Consider the following 16,999-nt stretch of genomic DNA (forward strand, 5'->3'; position numbering starts at 1 on the left):
AGAAGTCACGCAGTACTATTTGCATCGACCTCCTATAAATAAGGCAGGAAACGTAAGCAACCGTCACCGCTAGGTGGGTCGTGAACACTCAGCGACGGAGCGTCCATTGGGGTTGCTTAGTTCAGCCTGCCCTGATTTGGACACTGGAGAGAGGGAGTAGCAGGCCATGCCGCGGGTTCGTGGGGGGCGGCTGTTGTTTGGAGAGGAAGACAGAAGTGCGGTTTGTTCATGTGGGAGGGTGGATATTGAGAGGTGCGCCGAGTGGCGGCGTCTGCGTCCGTCGGAACTGTGCCGCGAAGACTTGCGTGGGAGTGGTAGTAGTCGGTGGTGGGAGGCGCAGGACGTGGCTGTGAGGGATCAGGCACAGCAGAAACCTATTGATTGGTGGCCCCGGCCTGTGAACGGCTATCCAGGGTATTGGGAGGATCGTGATGGAAGTAAATGGTGTGAGGAGGGCGAGGAAGATAGCGGTAGGGATGAGAATGGCCATGACGACGGGAAGGGGACGGGTGGGGCCAGTATGGAGTGTAGTGGGGAAGAGAGTGGGGGAGAAGGGTGGACGAAGGTGGAGAAGAAGAGTAGGGTAAGTGAGGGGAAGGGGAGTAAGAGGAAGAAAGAGAGGGAAGATAGCTTGAGTGGGTCAGAGGATGAGGGTAGAGGAAAGGGTTTTGGAGGGTTGAATGTAGTGGTGCGTTTTGAGGGAGGAAATGGAGTTGGGGATATAGAGCCGGATCAGCTGTCGAAGCTCATTAAAGCACAGTTAGGTGAGGTAAGGTACGGGAAGGTGTTGAGGGATGGGAACTTGTTTATAGCGTGTGTAAGTGTAGTGCAGGTAGAGAGGGCAAGGGAAATGAAGAGCATTGGGAAAGTGGAGGTCTGTGAAGTAGGGATAGTAGGGGAGAAAAGGGAGAGTGGGTGTAAGGGGGTGATTGGGGGGATTCCAATTAAGGTTAGTATGGATCAGCTGTTAGGGGATTTGAGGAGTGACGAACGCAATGGGAAAGTTAAGAGTGTAGAGAGGATGAAGAGAGGGGCAGAGAAGGAGGAGACAGGGACCATAGTTGTTCAGTTTGAGGGTGAGGTTAGTCCGAGAGTGGTCTTTTTAGGGTATTTGGCATATAGGGTTAGGGAGTTTGTGCCAAATCCGTTGAGGTGTTATAGGTGCCAGGGGTTTGGACATGTAGCTAAGTGGTGTAGGAAGGGACAGAGATGTGGTAGGTGTAGTGGGGAGCATAAGTATGGGGAGTGTGGACTGGGAGTGGAGCCGAAGTGTTGTAGTTGTGGTGGGAAGCATAGTGTAGCGTATTGGGGTTGTGAGGCGATGAAGGTAGAGGTAATGGTCCAGCAGGTGCGAAGGGAAGGTAGAATTTCATATGCGGAGGCAGCTAGGAAGGTAGGACAGGGACAGCAAGATAAGGGACAGGGGTTTAGGGAAGGGCAGTTGGCAGTAAGGATAGTGCAGGAGGATCAGGGAAAGCAAGATAGGGGGCAGGGTTTTAGGATAGGGCAGCGGGTGGTGGTAGAGGAAGTTCAGGCGAAGAAAGAGAGGGTGTTTAGGGAGAAGTTAGGTATGGTGGCCTTTGTGGCGGGAGTAGTGAATACGACAGCGACGGTTAGTAGTAGGACAGAGAGGACTAGGTTGATAGTTTTAGCAGCAGTGGGTCACTTGGGTATGGAGGGGTTGACAGTGGAGGATGTTTTGACGGAGTTAAACAGTGTGGCTGATCAGGTAGCGTTAGAGAAGGGGGGTGTGAGTGAGCGAGTAGGACAGAGTCAGGCCACGGGGGGTGAAGCATGTATCACAGAGGGGGAATCAGTCAGGAGGAAGCAGTGTTAGCTGCACGTCATTGGACAATGTGGGGGAGGGAGGATTCCAGTAGATGGCGGTAGAGTAGAAGGAGAGGAGGACTTGTGAGCAGATAAATCTGTTAGGCAGCAATACGCCGAAAGGTGTCCAGTCTGCCGGAAAGCACACGAAGAAGAAGAAGAAGAAGAAGCAACCGTCACCATTCGATTCTGATAAGCCGTCGAATATGCCTGAACCAGCCAAGCCAGCGCCCAAGAAGGGCTCCAAGAAAGCCGTCACCAAGACAACTGCAAAGGGTGGCAAGAAGCGCAGAAAGTCCAGGAAGGAGAGTTATGCCATTTATATTTACAAAGTCCTGAAGCAGGTTCATCCCGACACCGGCGTTTCCTCCAAGGCCATGGGGATCATGAACTCCTTCGTTAACGACATCTTCGAGCGCATCGCTGGAGAAGCCTCAAAATTGGCTCTCTACAACAAGCGCCGCACTATCACCTCCAGGGAGATCCAGACCGCTGTCCGTCTGCTGCTCCCCGGTGAGCTGGCGAAGCATGCCGTGTCTGAGGGAACCAAGGCTGTGACCAAGTACACTAGCTCCAAGTAAACTATGCTGTTCACTGAAGATTAACCCAAAGGCTCTTTTAAGAGCCATCCACTCTGTCATGAGAGAGTTATTCCTATTATTATCCTCATGATCGCGCTGTTCATCAAAGTGGTTATGGAGTGCCGGCTATTTCCTTTTTAAAATTCTCTATTTAAAAATGTCCTACATTTCGTTTGTACAGATATTATCATGGTAGGGGTGTCTGTCGGCAGATGGAATTGTATATCTTACTTATTGATTAATAAATTACTAGCAACTGTAATCATAGTTTGGATGGCTATTAAGTTGCAAATTATATATCAGTCAAAATCCTGTGATTTTTAAGTTGTTGACAAGTAGCTAGATTGGATAGAATTCTAGCTTGTACATCACAATTATACAGTAAATGAATATATCACCTGCTCTATTATAACCTTGATCAATCATACATTATTGGTCTTTATAATACACATGGATAATGTTTATTTTAGCATTTTCAAAGTGGAAATGCTATTCGAAAAAATAATACATTCCAGGATCATATAATTATAATGAAAAAGATGAACCACCCCATACCTATGTTAAATACATTATTACAACAACAATACGCTTTTATAACATTGACATCAAACGCCAGCAATCGGAAGTCTAAAATATGACTTCAGCAATACTGATCATCGCTGGTCCCCTCTCCCTCCATGTTTCGCAGGATATGCAGCCTCCACATCTGGCTGAAATGGTACTCTGCTCATCAGGCATCCCCTATGGTTTGGACTTCAACAAATGCACTGATACACCACACCACACCATGCTCTCTCCACTCTTTCCACTCGTAATGTTAATGCTTCAAATCTAGTCACAATTTCTCTAGATGTGTGTGTCATACAACATAAAATCACAGATTTGGGCCTAACTTTTCTGAGCAGTATTTACCAATAAGGACACTTTTGATCAAACTGATCAGCAGCTCAATCGTTTCTTTTGTGTTTCACAAGGTGCCTTTTTTTTTTTTTTTAAACCATGGTACCAGTCATTATATAAATGATGTACCATGGTACAGCCATAGTAAATGTAATGGAACCATTAATAACATGGTATAGTCCATTTTAAAACCATGATATCAATGGTACATGGCATAATTTTTTATCATAGGAATGCCAGGATACATTTTTGTAAGAGATGTTTTCTGATGATGCTGAGTTGAGCCGATGGTTTCCTCTTGTTTGGATTACTAAACAGATGACACCATCATTTACACAGGACTGGGTCTCACCATGGGCCATGTGTATAAACCAATGCCCCACTATGGTACAGGTAGTAGACTAGACACATAGTATGTTTCATTCCTTGAAACATTTCTTCAGAATGTATCAACATGTACTACACCAATAGACACTAACAATAGAGGCCTTGCATGGACTGTTTGTGTACTTCTTTCTTACAGTATGATTTTATTATGATCCCCATTAGCTGATGCAAAACATCAGCTACTCTTCCTGGGGTCCACACATAACACATGTTACAGATAAGACATGTTCAGACAAGCAACCAAGTGGAATTAAAAATCTGAAAGTGACAATATACTTTCTATCAAACATATTACATGATACCGCATTCCTAAACATAATGAAATCATACATAGTACAATATACATTACATAACACTATATATTAAATATGCACTCAATTCACAAGCAGTGAGAAACCATACTCTTACAACCTATTTGATAGGCTACTAATATTCCTGTCACTAAAAATACAATAAAGTAAAAATAAAAGTAACTATGGGTATGTGTGTGTCTACATGTACATAATGTGCAGGCGTAGGGCTGTTAGATGTTGTTTCAGTTGTCTCTTAAAGCCTGCATTGTAAACAAAAAGCTAAATGTAGCTATGTTTCTTGTATACGGTACATACTCATAAAGGTAGGACTAATTTCATTTTTTTTAATCCATATATAGGCCACATTAAACCTCCACTTACTCAAACGAAGTCGAGGTCACCCACACTACAGGCCACCACCAACAAAAGACTGTGTTTACCAACACCGAAAAGTCACCCATTTAAAACAAAACGCGTCACCCCAGATTACTCATCTTTCTTTCAGTCCCTTGTCAGGTAGCTCGGATCGCTGGAAAACGAGATTTTGTCGGATTCTAATTTACTCTAAAGAATTGTAAGAGTTAAATACAAGAAAAAAGTAGCTGCACAACAGTGGTGACGGCACACATTATTGTTTTGGAGCGTCCACAAATTAACCACGCTTCTCCAAATAGTGTGAGTCTGACGGGACATGTGTCTACTAGCTGGGACATTTGGCGTTAGATTTCTGCAATTTTCATAGTTGTGTATTTTAACTATTTTATGCTAAGAGAAAACACAAGCGACAGAACATTTTGACAGTACAGAGGCGGACCGGGCTGGTTGAGTCTACATGGCTCTCATGCAGTGTTTAAGACCAGCCCCCCGCCTCGGCCACACTATCAGTCTGTTGACGCTCCTACTCCTCCTAGATACTTCAGCTTCTGTTTCGCAGCAGAGAACGAGAGAATAATGGCAGAAGTCGCCCCAGCTCCAGCTCCCGCCGCTCCGGTTAAGGCTGCCAAGAAGAAGGCAGCTCCCAGACCCACGAAAGCAGGTCCCAGCGTCAGTGACTTGGTCGTCGAGGCAGTGTCCGCTTCCAAAGAGAGGAGCGGCGTGTCTCTTGCTGCCGTAAAGAAGGCTCTGGCTGCCGGTGGTTACGACGTGGATAAGAACAAGGCTTGTGTGAAGACTGCCATCAAGAGTCTGGTGACGAAGGGGACCCTGGTCCAGGTCAAAGGTACCGGAGCCTCCGGCTCTTTCAAGATAAACAAGAAGGCTGAGGTTAAAGCCAAGAAGCCAGCGGCCAAGAAACCAGTCGCCGCTAAAAAGCTTAAGAAGCCTGTTGCAGCTAAGAAGGCTGTTGCAGCCAAGAAGTGTGAAGGGTAATTTCACATCCCCTCCTCCTCCACCTTCCCTCCTCCACCTCCTCCTCCTCCTTCCCTCCTCCTCCACCTTATCCTCCTCCTCCTTCCCTCCTCATCTCCCACCTCCTCCTTCACCTCCTCCTCCTCCTTCCCTCCTCCCACAGGGTTGATCGTGAAGTCATGTTATCCTTCTCTCAAAAACTGTTAAAACACTATATCCATTCTATTATTCAGAGCAGGCCAGATAACGCTTGCATCCAAGGCCGCAGCGAGCCCATTCCATTTGACTCCCTAAATGACCATATAAAGCCAACCCAATCAGAGACGAGCAAGGCGTCTCTATTCCACTGTGTTAAAACACATGACACTTTGCTTTGTATTCACTTTCACTCTGACAGACCTGTGAATATGCACTCTGACAGACTGAAAGTCCGTCCGTATGGGCGTACTGTGTTGTTTTCTTTTCCAATAAACCTGTGTTGTATTCATTTAACGTGAGTAATCTGGCTGTGTTCTTCTGCTCCTGTTTTATTATTTCAGAATATCTAATTCGCAGTGTGACACTGTTTTAGGCTGCTGGATGTCCGTGGAGAACCTGGTGGTTTGCACTCTGATTTAAGGCCAATCTCTTGTCTCTGTATTTCATTTAACCATCCCTGGAGACGTCAAAAATCCACCACATTCTTGGTGTCTGAAGCGGGGATGCCAACCGATCCTGCCGGTGCAGACGGGCTCTTCATCGCTCTACAACACAGCCACGTCTGGGACAGTGAGGAATTGTCTGTCTGCATCGGCTGGTCGGGACGGCATTCCACGGGCATTACATGCAGCGTCGCGGCGAGTTAGGTAAGCAGGAGTGGGGGGGGGCCGTCTGAATATTGTAATCTATCTGTGTTAAGATAAGCTACATTGGGTGACACTGCGAGAAGCTCAACTTTGATGTGGGCTTTGGTCACTATCTGTGTTAAGATAAGCTACATACGTGACACTGCGAGAAGCTCAACTTTGATGTGGGCTTTGGTCACTATCTGTGTTAAGATAAGCTACATACGTGACACTGCGAGAAGCTCAACTTTGATGTGGGCTTTGGTCACTATCTGTGTTAAGATAAGCTACATACGTGACACTGCGAGAAGCTCAACTTTCATGTGGGCTTTGGTCACTATCTGTGTTAAGATAAGCTACATACGTGCTTAAAGGGCTACATACGTGACACTGCGAGAAGCTCAACTTTGATGTGGGCTTTGGTCACTATCTGTGTTAAGATAAGATAAGCTACATACGTGACACTGCGAGAAGCTCAACTTTGATGTGGGCTTTGGTCACTATCTGTGTTAAGATAAGCTACATTGGGTGACACTGCGAGAAGCTCAACTTTGATGTGGGTTTTGGTCACTATCTGTGTTAAGATAAGCTACATACGTGACACTGCGAGAAGCTCAACTTTGATGTGGGCTTTGGTCACTATCTGTGTTAAGATAAGCTACATACGTGACACTGCGAGAAGCTCAACTTTGATGTGGGCTTTGGTCACTATCTGTGTTAAGATAAGATAAGCTACATACGTGACACTGCGAGAAGCTCAACTTTGATGTGGGCTTTGGTCACTATCTGTGTTAAGATAAGCTACATACGTGACACTGCGAGAAGCTCAACTTTGATGTGGGCTTTGGTCACTATCTGTGTTAAGATAAGGTACATACGTGACACTGCGAGAAGCTCAACTTTGATGTGGGCTTTGGTCACTATCTGTGTTAAGATAAGCTACATACGTGACACTGCGAGAAGCTCAACTTTGATGTGGGCTTTGGTCACTATCTGTGTTAAGATAAGCTACATACGTGCTTAAAGGGATTGGGTGACACTACGATAAGTTTCAACCCTGGTTGAATTATAACCTTCTCCTCCTCCTCCTTCCCTCCTCCTCTCCAACCTCCTCCTCGCCCTCCGCTCTTTGTGAAGTCAGCAGTTAGGCTTTGGTCACTATCTGTGTTTATCTCTATCAAGCTTTTCCAATGTTATACCTGCTCTGCCACTGCACAGCAGTTAGAGGCAGTTAGGCCTCTATTCCAAGCACTTTTGAATATATAAGTGCTATTCAAATGTTCTAAATTCCATAGACACTGTCTTATACAGCTTATTGAGGCACTTGTCTTTCCGCCATCACAGCGTTTGTAATACCAGCGTCCTAAAGTTGGATTTGTCATTCCTTTTGATATTTGATTGCATGTTACAACTTGTAACCCCTGGTGGTCACTATTTCCACATGTTTCAACTTGGGCGACAGCTAACTGTAAACAGTTTTTTTTTCCCTTTGTTTCCAGCCAGTACAACTATGAGGGAGTCCCTACCTCCCTGTTGTATATCCAGACATGTAACACACTGACCATGTTTGAAATTGTTGTTGTTTTTTTTGTTTTTTTATTTCTTTTCCTTTGGCCGGCGCAATCTCATTAACGCAACGCATGACATCCAAGATGCAGTACTAGTCAATGCTGTGGAACTCAGATCTATGGAATGTGAGGGGGAGGATGGTGCGTTTCTCTCAGCGCAGGAGAAAGAAGATAACGAATATGCACCAGGGCCGTACTTCCCACTGCAGGGCCACGCTGTCCCTGGGCAACCACACCACCTAGGGGCCCCATCTCCACCGGCACACCAGCCACCATACCCATATGAACCCGCGGAGGACGACGACAACCTAATCAGGTTCAGTCCCAAGTCCAACAGGAACCGCCTGCTCAACATCTCGCATGATATGGCAACACCACAGCAGGGCCGGTGCTACGGAAGCGGGGCCCAGGGATCAGTGGAGGCCCTGGGAGGGCAACTGGGACAGGAACTCCAGCTAAGCTCCCTGTGCGATAGCCTCGCCCTGCCACGAAGATAAGAACGCACCGCTGCTGGGATCCACAGGAACCCCTACCACGCACCCCAGTCGGCAATACAAGCCCTTTTGCACCTGGTATGCTGCTGTATTCAACTATGGGGAGATGACTGCTACTCTACTCAACGGCATCCAGCCTCCTTGCAACAGATATATATCGTTCTGTGTGTGAAGGAGTGGGAAGACACCTGACTGCTACTGTACTCAACGGCATCCAGCCTCCTTGCAACAGATATATATCGTTCTGTGTGTGAAGGAGTGGGAAGACACCTGACTGCTACTGTACTCAACGGCATCCAGCCTCCTTGCAACAGATATATATCGTTCTGTGTGTGAAGGAGTGGGAAGACACCTGACTGCTACTGTACTCAACGGCATCCAGCCTCCTTACAACAGATATATCGTTCTGTGTGTGAAGGAGTGGGAAGACACCTGACTGCTACTGTACTCAACGGCATCCAGCCTCCTTGCAACAGATATATATCGTTCTGTGTGTGAAGGAGTGGGAAGACACCTGACTGCTACTGAGGACGACAACAAGGGAAGCCAGTGTGCATATTAAAAAGTCAAATTTCTGATTTAGATATGGGTACATATTCAGAGTTTGAAAATACTACTTATATTAAGACTGCCATTTTATTTTCTTTGTTCTTTGTTTCCTATTAACTGCTGTCGGCGATTCGGGTCACTGAGAAGCGCTTTATAAGGCGCCAGCGACCAATCTGTCCCCGGCCTGGGACTCCTCCCCTTTTCAATTTGCACCTGAACTTTTTTCCCCCTCTTCTTTCTTTCTCAAGAGTTATTGTTCTACCTTATTATGTTTAAAAAAAAATTTATTGTACCTAAGGATGCAACATTTTGCAATTACCTGCTTGGAATTATCGTCCTACTTAGCCAAGTATGACATTATGATGTATTAATGTTGATTGATTTGATGTTCTGTATGGTGTCTTGAGACTGTGGTTTAGTGATATTGATGGTTGAAATTACCAGGATGTGCCAAAAATGGCACAAAGTGGGGAATGTGAAGGGTAATTTCACATCCCCTCCTCCTCCACCTCCTCCTCCTCCTTCCCTCCTCCTCCACCTTATCCTCCTCCTCCTTCCCTCCTCATCTCCCACCTCCTCCTTCACCTCCTCCTCCTCCTTCCCTCCTCCCACAGGGTTGATCGTGAAGTCATGTTATCCTTCTCTCAAAAACTGTTAAAACACTATATCCATTCTATTATTCAGAGCAGGCCAGATAACGCTTGCATCCAAGGCCGCAGCGAGCCCATTCCATTTGACTCCCTAAATGACCATATAAAGCCAACCCAATCAGAGACGAGCAAGGCGTCTCTATTCCACTGTGTTAAAACACATGACACTTTGCTTTGTATTCACTTTCACTCTGACAGACCTGTGAATATGCACTCTGACAGACTGAAAGTCCGTCCGTATGGGCGTACTGTGTTGTTTTCTTTTCCAATAAACCTGTGTTGTATTCATTTAACGTGAGTAATCTGGCTGTGTTCTTCTGCTCCTGTTTTATTATTTCAGAATATCTAATTCGCAGTGTGACACTGTTTTAGGCTGCTGGATGTCCGTGGAGAACCTGGTGGTTTGCACTCTGATTTAAGGCCAATCTCTTGTCTCTGTATTTCATTTAACCATCCCTGGAGACGTCAAAAATCCACCACAGAAGTCTCCCAAGAAGGTAGCAGCCAAGAGTCCCAAGAAGGTAGTAGCCAAGAGTCCCAAGAAGGTAGTAGCCAAGAGTCTCAAGAAGGTAGTAGCCAAGAGTCCCAATAAGGTAGTAGCCAAGAGTCCCAAGAAGGTAATAGCCAAGAGTCCCAAGAAGGTAGTAGCCAAGAGCCCAAAGAAGGCGAAAAAGCCTGTTGCTCCCAAAAAGGCTCCAGCGAAGAAGGCTGCCAAGCCCAAAGCAGCTCCCAAGAAGAAGTAAGCGTCCAAGCAGAACATTGTTCACATCAAAAGGCTCTTTTAAGAGCCAACCACCATTTCCCATGAAGGAACAATGCATTCTAATGTAATAGTATACATTGAGGTGAAGGGGTCTTCTAATTATACAAAACATGTATTTCATTTTTCGGAAGGGGTCTTCTAATTATACAAAACATGTATTTCATTTTTCGATCTGTAGTTATTTGAACCAGACGGGGAACATTGAGTCTCACTCCTTCCAAGCCAATTTGTATATAATCATAAGCTAATTAATGATTAATTAAAATATAGATCTGACTGCATATCACATCCATACATGTGGAAATTCATAAATTGCTGCCATCATGGTGCATTTGTTACCTCATAATGACTGCTATGGTACTGTTTCAATGAGCCGGAAGGCTGGATGATATGAATCACAATTATTGTCTAAAATTATATATATATAGTTATATATAAAGTTATATATAGTTACAATATATTGCTAAACTTTCAGTCTAGCCGACTGATCAAATCAAACCACGGCAGAACGATGCATTAGTTACAATGGATTACAAAACAACACATTTCCTCGTCAACATAAAGATTTTAAGTATTCATTCTTCCCATTTATGGAAACAGTACATAAGCACAATTGCATGTATTCAGACCGGTTTGGTTAATTTGTCTTGTCAATGTTGCGCATGTAATTAGTCATTAGTCTTCTTGGTCAACACGCCAGAGTTAGTTTAGTTCCTCTTCATTACGCACAGCCAGCTGCAGGTGACCGGGGATGATACGTCTTCTTCCAGTGAACGAATCTAAAATACAGATGTATATTATTTAGGTCAATAGCATACCCCACCCTCTTCATCTTATTTATATATTTGTCTCTGTATAACACTCAAGAAGGAGGTCTGAACTATACCTGTAGTGTGCTCAGTGCTTTCTGAAACGACAGTTATGAAATATTAGTACACTACCCACAAATAAGCTTTGTTCTGGTCAAATTACAGCATAGCATACTGTAAGGACAACAACAACAAGGTAGTCGGTCATGGCAGATACATGAGACTATCTCAGTGTAGCAACGCACAAGTATGCATTTATATCACATACAAACAATATATTTCACTAGCAAGACACAAGCATCCATTTATATCACATATACAAACAATATATCTCAGTATAGCAATGCACTGAGCCACATGAAGTTGATAAAGACAGCTTCATGGGCCAAAACCAAATGTAGGGATCTGAGGTTTTTAATCAGAGCAAACATGGAAGAATGACACAGATGAACAGATGGGAATATGTGGTAATTCAGTCATGTACTTGACTGACACGGTTCCCAGAGGAACACTGGTCTACTTCAGAAAAGGGGCCTGCCTGCTACAGGAACAATTCAGAAGAATCAAATTAGAAGTTTTCTTTTCTTCGTTGTCACACACACACTTTTGGCCAGTTAAAAGACAATGTGGATGCAATTTTCATAATTCCAAAATATTCGTATGATTCTTATTGTTTTACGATCAATGAAGTCCGGTTGTGCACTACAGTGCACATCTTGTAAAATATGAATAGAGTTAAGTAAAAAAAAATATATATATATATATATATGTTAAATGTTTAAAAATAATAATACAAGTGACGACACTTTTCCCCTGGTTCTCAGGATGATGTATTGTATTGGGAAAACAACACTTCCTCAAAACATGTTCAGACGTAAACCTCAAACCCTCCCTCCACATTTGTCCCTGCGCGCTTCTTGGTCTCAACCACGTCCTCAGAGAGGGTTTAAAGAAGCAGGCGGTTGGCCAGTTGCTACATTCGTTTGTTTTCTTACATACGTTACAATGAGTGGAAGAGGAAAGGGAGGTAAGGGACTTGGTAAAGGGGGTGCTAAGCGTCACCGCAAAGTGCTTCGTGATAACATCCAGGGAATCACCAAACCCGCTATCCGTCGTCTCGCTCGTCGTGGCGGAGTGAAGCGTATCTCCGGTCTCATCTACGAGGAGACTCGTGGTGTTCTCAAGGTCTTCCTGGAGAATGTGATCCGTGATGCCGTCACCTACACCGAACACGCCAAGAGAAAGACCGTGACCGCCATGGATGTGGTCTATGCTCTGAAGAGACAGGGACGCACTCTGTACGGCTTCGGCGGCTAGACTTCCATTCAACCCTAACTATCCAAAACCCAAAGGCTCTTTTCAGAGCCACCCACCTTATCACTGAATGAGCACACTATACATACGTTTATTTGTGAAAAGTATTAAACTGAGTTGTCTCAGGCATAGCACCGAATTTGTTTTAGCATTTAATTTAATCCAGTCACTGATGCAATGCCTACGGTTCCTGACGTTGCTAGGTTATTCCTGCATTGGAATTGCCATCTAACTACAGTGTACATATAATGTAAAACTAAATAACTTATGGTGATTTTAATAGTGAGAAGACGACCATGAAAGACGTTTCAGTGACCAGTACAATTAGTCTCATCTCACAGCAGGGCTTCCTGAACATGTGAACAATTACAATTAAATTGATATGCCTCAAGATTATTCGTACAACACGTAAGTAATATATTAGATTCAAATCTATTGAAATCATACAATGCAATTACAGTACAATGTAAAGAAGGCATCAAACTATAGTGCAAATATAACAGTTAAATGCAATAGTAATATGCTATGTATACAGGTGAATAAACTAGCTATAAAATATATAAATGAGTACAACTGAGTAATAGTGCTAAGCAGATGTATGTACTGTACATAGATGTAGTATTAATATGTACAGTGATCAGCTATAAAGACACTATGGTACATACTGGCAAGCAGGGTAAGGGTAACGAGTAAGAGTAGGAAAGGAATATGTACAGATATAGTATACAGGTATGTAAATCCCTAAAGGAACAAAAAAAAATAAACATTTTGTTTGGAAGTGTGGATTCGCTACTTGTAGGCACTGGAAATCTTTTTTTATTTTTTTTACAAAACGCATAGTTTAGTTATTATACAATGTTTACGCGGTTTTAGTTTATTTGATTTATTTTAAAGGGACAAATACATGGTGATCTAATGCCTGTATCAGTGTAATACAATGAGTTGGTGTAGAAAGTACATTAATGCCCTTATTATAAATCCCTAAAGGAACAAATAAAATAAACACTTTTATTTGGAAGCGTGGATTCGCTACTTGTAGGCACTGGAAATCTAAAGGGCGCTAACCTATTTCAGCACCATGGACAGTACCGGACCACACTGACGAAACCATTTTGGAAATGGGGAAAGCATGCAGGCTTAACCCAAATGGGCGCCAGACAAGGAGCAAACATGATAGTTCGGATTGTATTTATTTTTAACCATAGGGTCATATGTATTACTTGTCAGCAGTGTAATCGATAACTATTATATCAGTTATGTTAGTTAGTTCTTGCCATTATGAGAAACTACGTTTTAGTCTTCACTTCAACAAGAATAATACGCTGGTGTGACGAAACTCTGGCCATACTAACGCGGAGGCGCAGTCGTTGCTGATTGGTCTCAGCTCTGGGAGTTCGTTACTCCGCCTACATCTCACACGATTATTGGAGGACTGGTCTTTTGGAAAAACCGCCAACAAAACATCTCCCCTGATTGGGTGAGAAAACACAAGCCTGACTATAAAAGGTTACTCTCCAACTCACTGCATTCATTTTCTAACTCGTTTAACGTAAGAGAATAATAAACATGTCTGGAAGAGGCAAGACTGGAGGAAAGGCCAGAGCTAAGGCCAAGACTCGCTCCTCTCGCGCCGGGCTTCAGTTCCCCGTGGGTCGTGTCCACAGACTGCTGCGTAAAGGCAACTATGCTCATCGTGTTGGAGCCGGTGCCCCGGTTTATCTGGCCGCTGTGCTGGAATATCTGACCGCTGAGATCTTGGAGTTGGCTGGAAACGCTGCCCGTGACAACAAGAAGAGTCGTATCATCCCCCGTCATCTGCAACTGGCCGTGCGTAACGACGAGGAGCTCAACAAACTCCTGGGAGGAGTGACCATCGCCCAGGGTGGTGTGCTGCCCAACATCCAGGCTGTCCTTCTGCCCAAGAAGACCGAGAAGGCTGCCAAGAAGTAAATTATTTAGCCTCTTCGACAAACTCCACAAAGGCTCTTTTCAGAGCCACCCACATATTACAGAGAAAGCAATACTTCTATCTATAACAATGCCTATTATGACTATTTAAATGTACTGTCTTCACACCTACAATTTCCACCTTGGAGCAACAAATCACCTTACTGAATAATCTTGGTATAGTCACTAGTTAGTCGCTTTGAACAATGCACAATTCTATACCTAAGTCTAATATATCATACAATTCATAATACCATGTATATAATGTTATACCCTGTGTATCACTTCATTAAATATCGCTATCATTTCATATCGCTATTGCACTACTCTTGTTGGATGCCAAACATTTTAGTTGTGCTGTATTATAATGGCTACATTTGAATCTAATCTAAAACAGCATTGCGTTAGTAAAAAAACCCTCATTGATACTAAAATAGACCAGGAACCACCTTTTGTTGTCCCAGGAACCCACATATGAGAATATATGTATTGGATATGATTTAGTCCAGAATTCCATAACTGGTGTGGAGATACCAGAGGAGAGAGTGAACCCAGAATATTATCATAATACATTATTTAATTGTGCTAACTTCTAGTGGAGAAGTGGTTCACAGCCATATAATTAGAATGTCCTTCTGTTTTTAACTGAATCTCTTTCATTGTTTTCAAATTATGTCCCGGAAATTAACACGATTTAATTAATAAACAAGGTATAGAGATATGTGATGACGTCGATGTCACTATTCAGATCCTAATAATGCACCTGCATAATATGTGTTCATCACATCATCATTTGAATATTATGATTATCCAGATGATAAAACCTGCTTGTGAGTTTAATCTAGGTTCTATTCCCCACTAACGTTCGTGCAAGGCTCATTCTTATTGGTCAAATATCTTTTGTGCATCATCATCACCCAATCAGAGACGGACGGAGAGGAGGTTGGGTTTACATTTTGGCGGACTTTTCATATACCTTTCCACCAATGATAGACGGCGATTTAGGCGTTGGAAAGGAAATGATAACGGGGACACAGATATAGACCAATCAGCATAAGACGCGCCCCCACTGAACCGACAATATAAAGCCATGTTTTGTAGTATTGTGTTACATTATTTCCTTCTATCTTAGAAAGAATTAACTGAACTAGTAGCACAATGCCAAAACCAAGCAGACTGCTCGTAAATCCACTGGAGGAAAAGCTCCTAGGATGCAACTTGCTACCAAGGCTGCTCGTAAAAGCGCCCCGGCTACTGGTGGTGTTAAGAAGCCCCATCGTTACAGGCCCGGTACCGTGGCTCTGAGAGAGATCCGTCGTTATCAGAAGTCCACCGAACTGCTGATCCGCAAGTTGCCTTTCCAGCGCCTGGTGAGAGAAATCGCGCAGGACTTCAAGACCGACCTGCGCTTCCAGAGTTCCGCCATCATGGCTCTTCAGGAGGCTAGTGAGGCTTATCTGGTCGGTCTGTTTGAGGACACCAACCTGTGCGCGATCCACGCCAAGAGGGTGACCATCATGCCCAAAGACATCCAGCTGGCCCGCCGCATCCGTGGAGAGCGCGCTTAAATAAGACTCCTCGTATATTCACTACCAAAAGGCTCTTTTAAGAGCCACCTCAATAACTATGAAAGTATATTCCTTATTCAACTGTGTATTATATATATAACTCATTCTTTAATATTTTATTTTTTTAAACAAGTCTCATCGTTTAGTTATTCAATGTGTATGCGGTTTTAGTGTATTTATTTTAAAGGGACCAATACATGGTGATCTAATTCCTGTATCAGTGTAATACAATGAGTTGGTGTACAAAGTACATGCATGCCCTCACTATAGTTGTTGTGAGTATATAACTCCTAAATGGCACATGTAGAACTAGACTAAATCGGTTGATAATCATCATCCCTCGAGTTCTAAAATATAAAATAATAGACAGGGTCAATTTTCAGAAAATCATAACCCTGAAGCCATTTCGTGTTTATTTTTGGTACACAACATTTCTAGGGGTATTAAGGGGTGCTGAATCCAAATCTGTTGTATACCAAGCTCAAAAATGTCAAATAAGGCCTCAAAATTGAGAAATCCAACATGGCCGCCAACGCCAGGCTGAAATCTATTTAAGTGCATATCTTTTTTACTAAACAAGGTAGAAACATGAATGAAATGTGTTTTTATGTTTGCATACATGAGGAATTTAAAATCATATCCTGATTTTAGATCAGTTGTGAAAATGTTGCTTGAAACTCATATTTATAGCAGAAACTGTGGTTGTTATTGATGCATAACTCATCAACCAAATAAGAAAGAAAAGCAGGATGATCCCAGGCCATGGATTTATTCATCAAACTCTTTTCTCTTGAATTCTTTTAATCAACATGCCATTTATGCAAATTAGATAACCCTTAATATGCGTACAGTAGCTTAGGTATAGTAATTTATTGTCAGTCATCAATCGTATTCAGGCAGGTGTCGCAGGTGTCTTGCAGTTGCATGATTCATCCAATGCCACTTTTCCTGAATAGAATAGAATAGATTATAATATAATATAATAAAATAAAAATATTATTTTACCATATCAATATAAGTGAATGTTCAAGTTTCTTTATTAGTTGTCATACAGAATACTTTGCATAAAATGTTTCTTTCTGTGTTGCTCCTGAGAGTGTGCTAGATAATAACAAGATAGTATAAAATAAGTATAATAAGTATAAAATAGAAAGTCAAGTACGTAAACAAGTGTAAAC

At 43.1% G+C, this 16,999-nt stretch overlaps 5 protein-coding genes across 5 annotated transcripts; all 5 read left to right on the forward strand.

Moving 5' to 3' along the window:
* Positions 1-2,033: 2,033 nt before the first annotated feature.
* LOC311240274 (histone H2B-like) lies at positions 2,034-2,408 on the forward strand (the record flags this gene model as incomplete). The annotated part of the gene is made up of 1 exon (XM_084328832.1): positions 2,034-2,408. One exon carries the CDS (start codon positions 2,034-2,036, stop codon positions 2,406-2,408), a length of 375 nt encoding a protein of 124 aa, XP_084184958.1.
* Positions 2,409-4,939: 2,531 nt separating this feature from the next.
* Positions 4,940-5,356, forward strand: LOC311240603 (histone H1-like; the record flags this gene model as incomplete). The annotated part of the gene is made up of 1 exon (XM_084329177.1): positions 4,940-5,356. The coding sequence occupies one exon, from the start codon at positions 4,940-4,942 to the stop codon at positions 5,354-5,356; it is 417 nt and encodes a 138-aa protein (XP_084185303.1).
* A 6,641-nt stretch (positions 5,357-11,997) lies between these two features.
* LOC311240604 (histone H4) lies at positions 11,998-12,309 on the forward strand (the record flags this gene model as incomplete). The annotated part of the gene is made up of 1 exon (XM_084329178.1): positions 11,998-12,309. One exon carries the CDS (start codon positions 11,998-12,000, stop codon positions 12,307-12,309), a length of 312 nt encoding a protein of 103 aa, XP_084185304.1.
* A 1,563-nt stretch (positions 12,310-13,872) lies between these two features.
* On the forward strand, positions 13,873-14,256 carry LOC311240605 (histone H2A; the record flags this gene model as incomplete). Its single annotated transcript, XM_084329179.1, has 1 exon — positions 13,873-14,256. One exon carries the CDS (start codon positions 13,873-13,875, stop codon positions 14,254-14,256), a length of 384 nt encoding a protein of 127 aa, XP_084185305.1.
* Positions 14,257-15,464: 1,208 nt separating this feature from the next.
* LOC311240606 (histone H3.2-like) lies at positions 15,465-15,821 on the forward strand (the record flags this gene model as incomplete). Its single annotated transcript, XM_084329180.1, has 1 exon — positions 15,465-15,821. The coding sequence occupies one exon, from the start codon at positions 15,465-15,467 to the stop codon at positions 15,819-15,821; it is 357 nt and encodes a 118-aa protein (XP_084185306.1).
* Positions 15,822-16,999: the final 1,178 nt, after the last annotated feature.

The sequence above is a fragment of the Notolepis coatsorum genome (genome assembly GCF_963971535.1).
Source record: "Notolepis coatsorum genome assembly, chromosome: 14".
In the NCBI taxonomy this organism is placed as follows: domain Eukaryota; kingdom Metazoa; phylum Chordata; class Actinopteri; order Aulopiformes; family Paralepididae; genus Notolepis; species Notolepis coatsorum.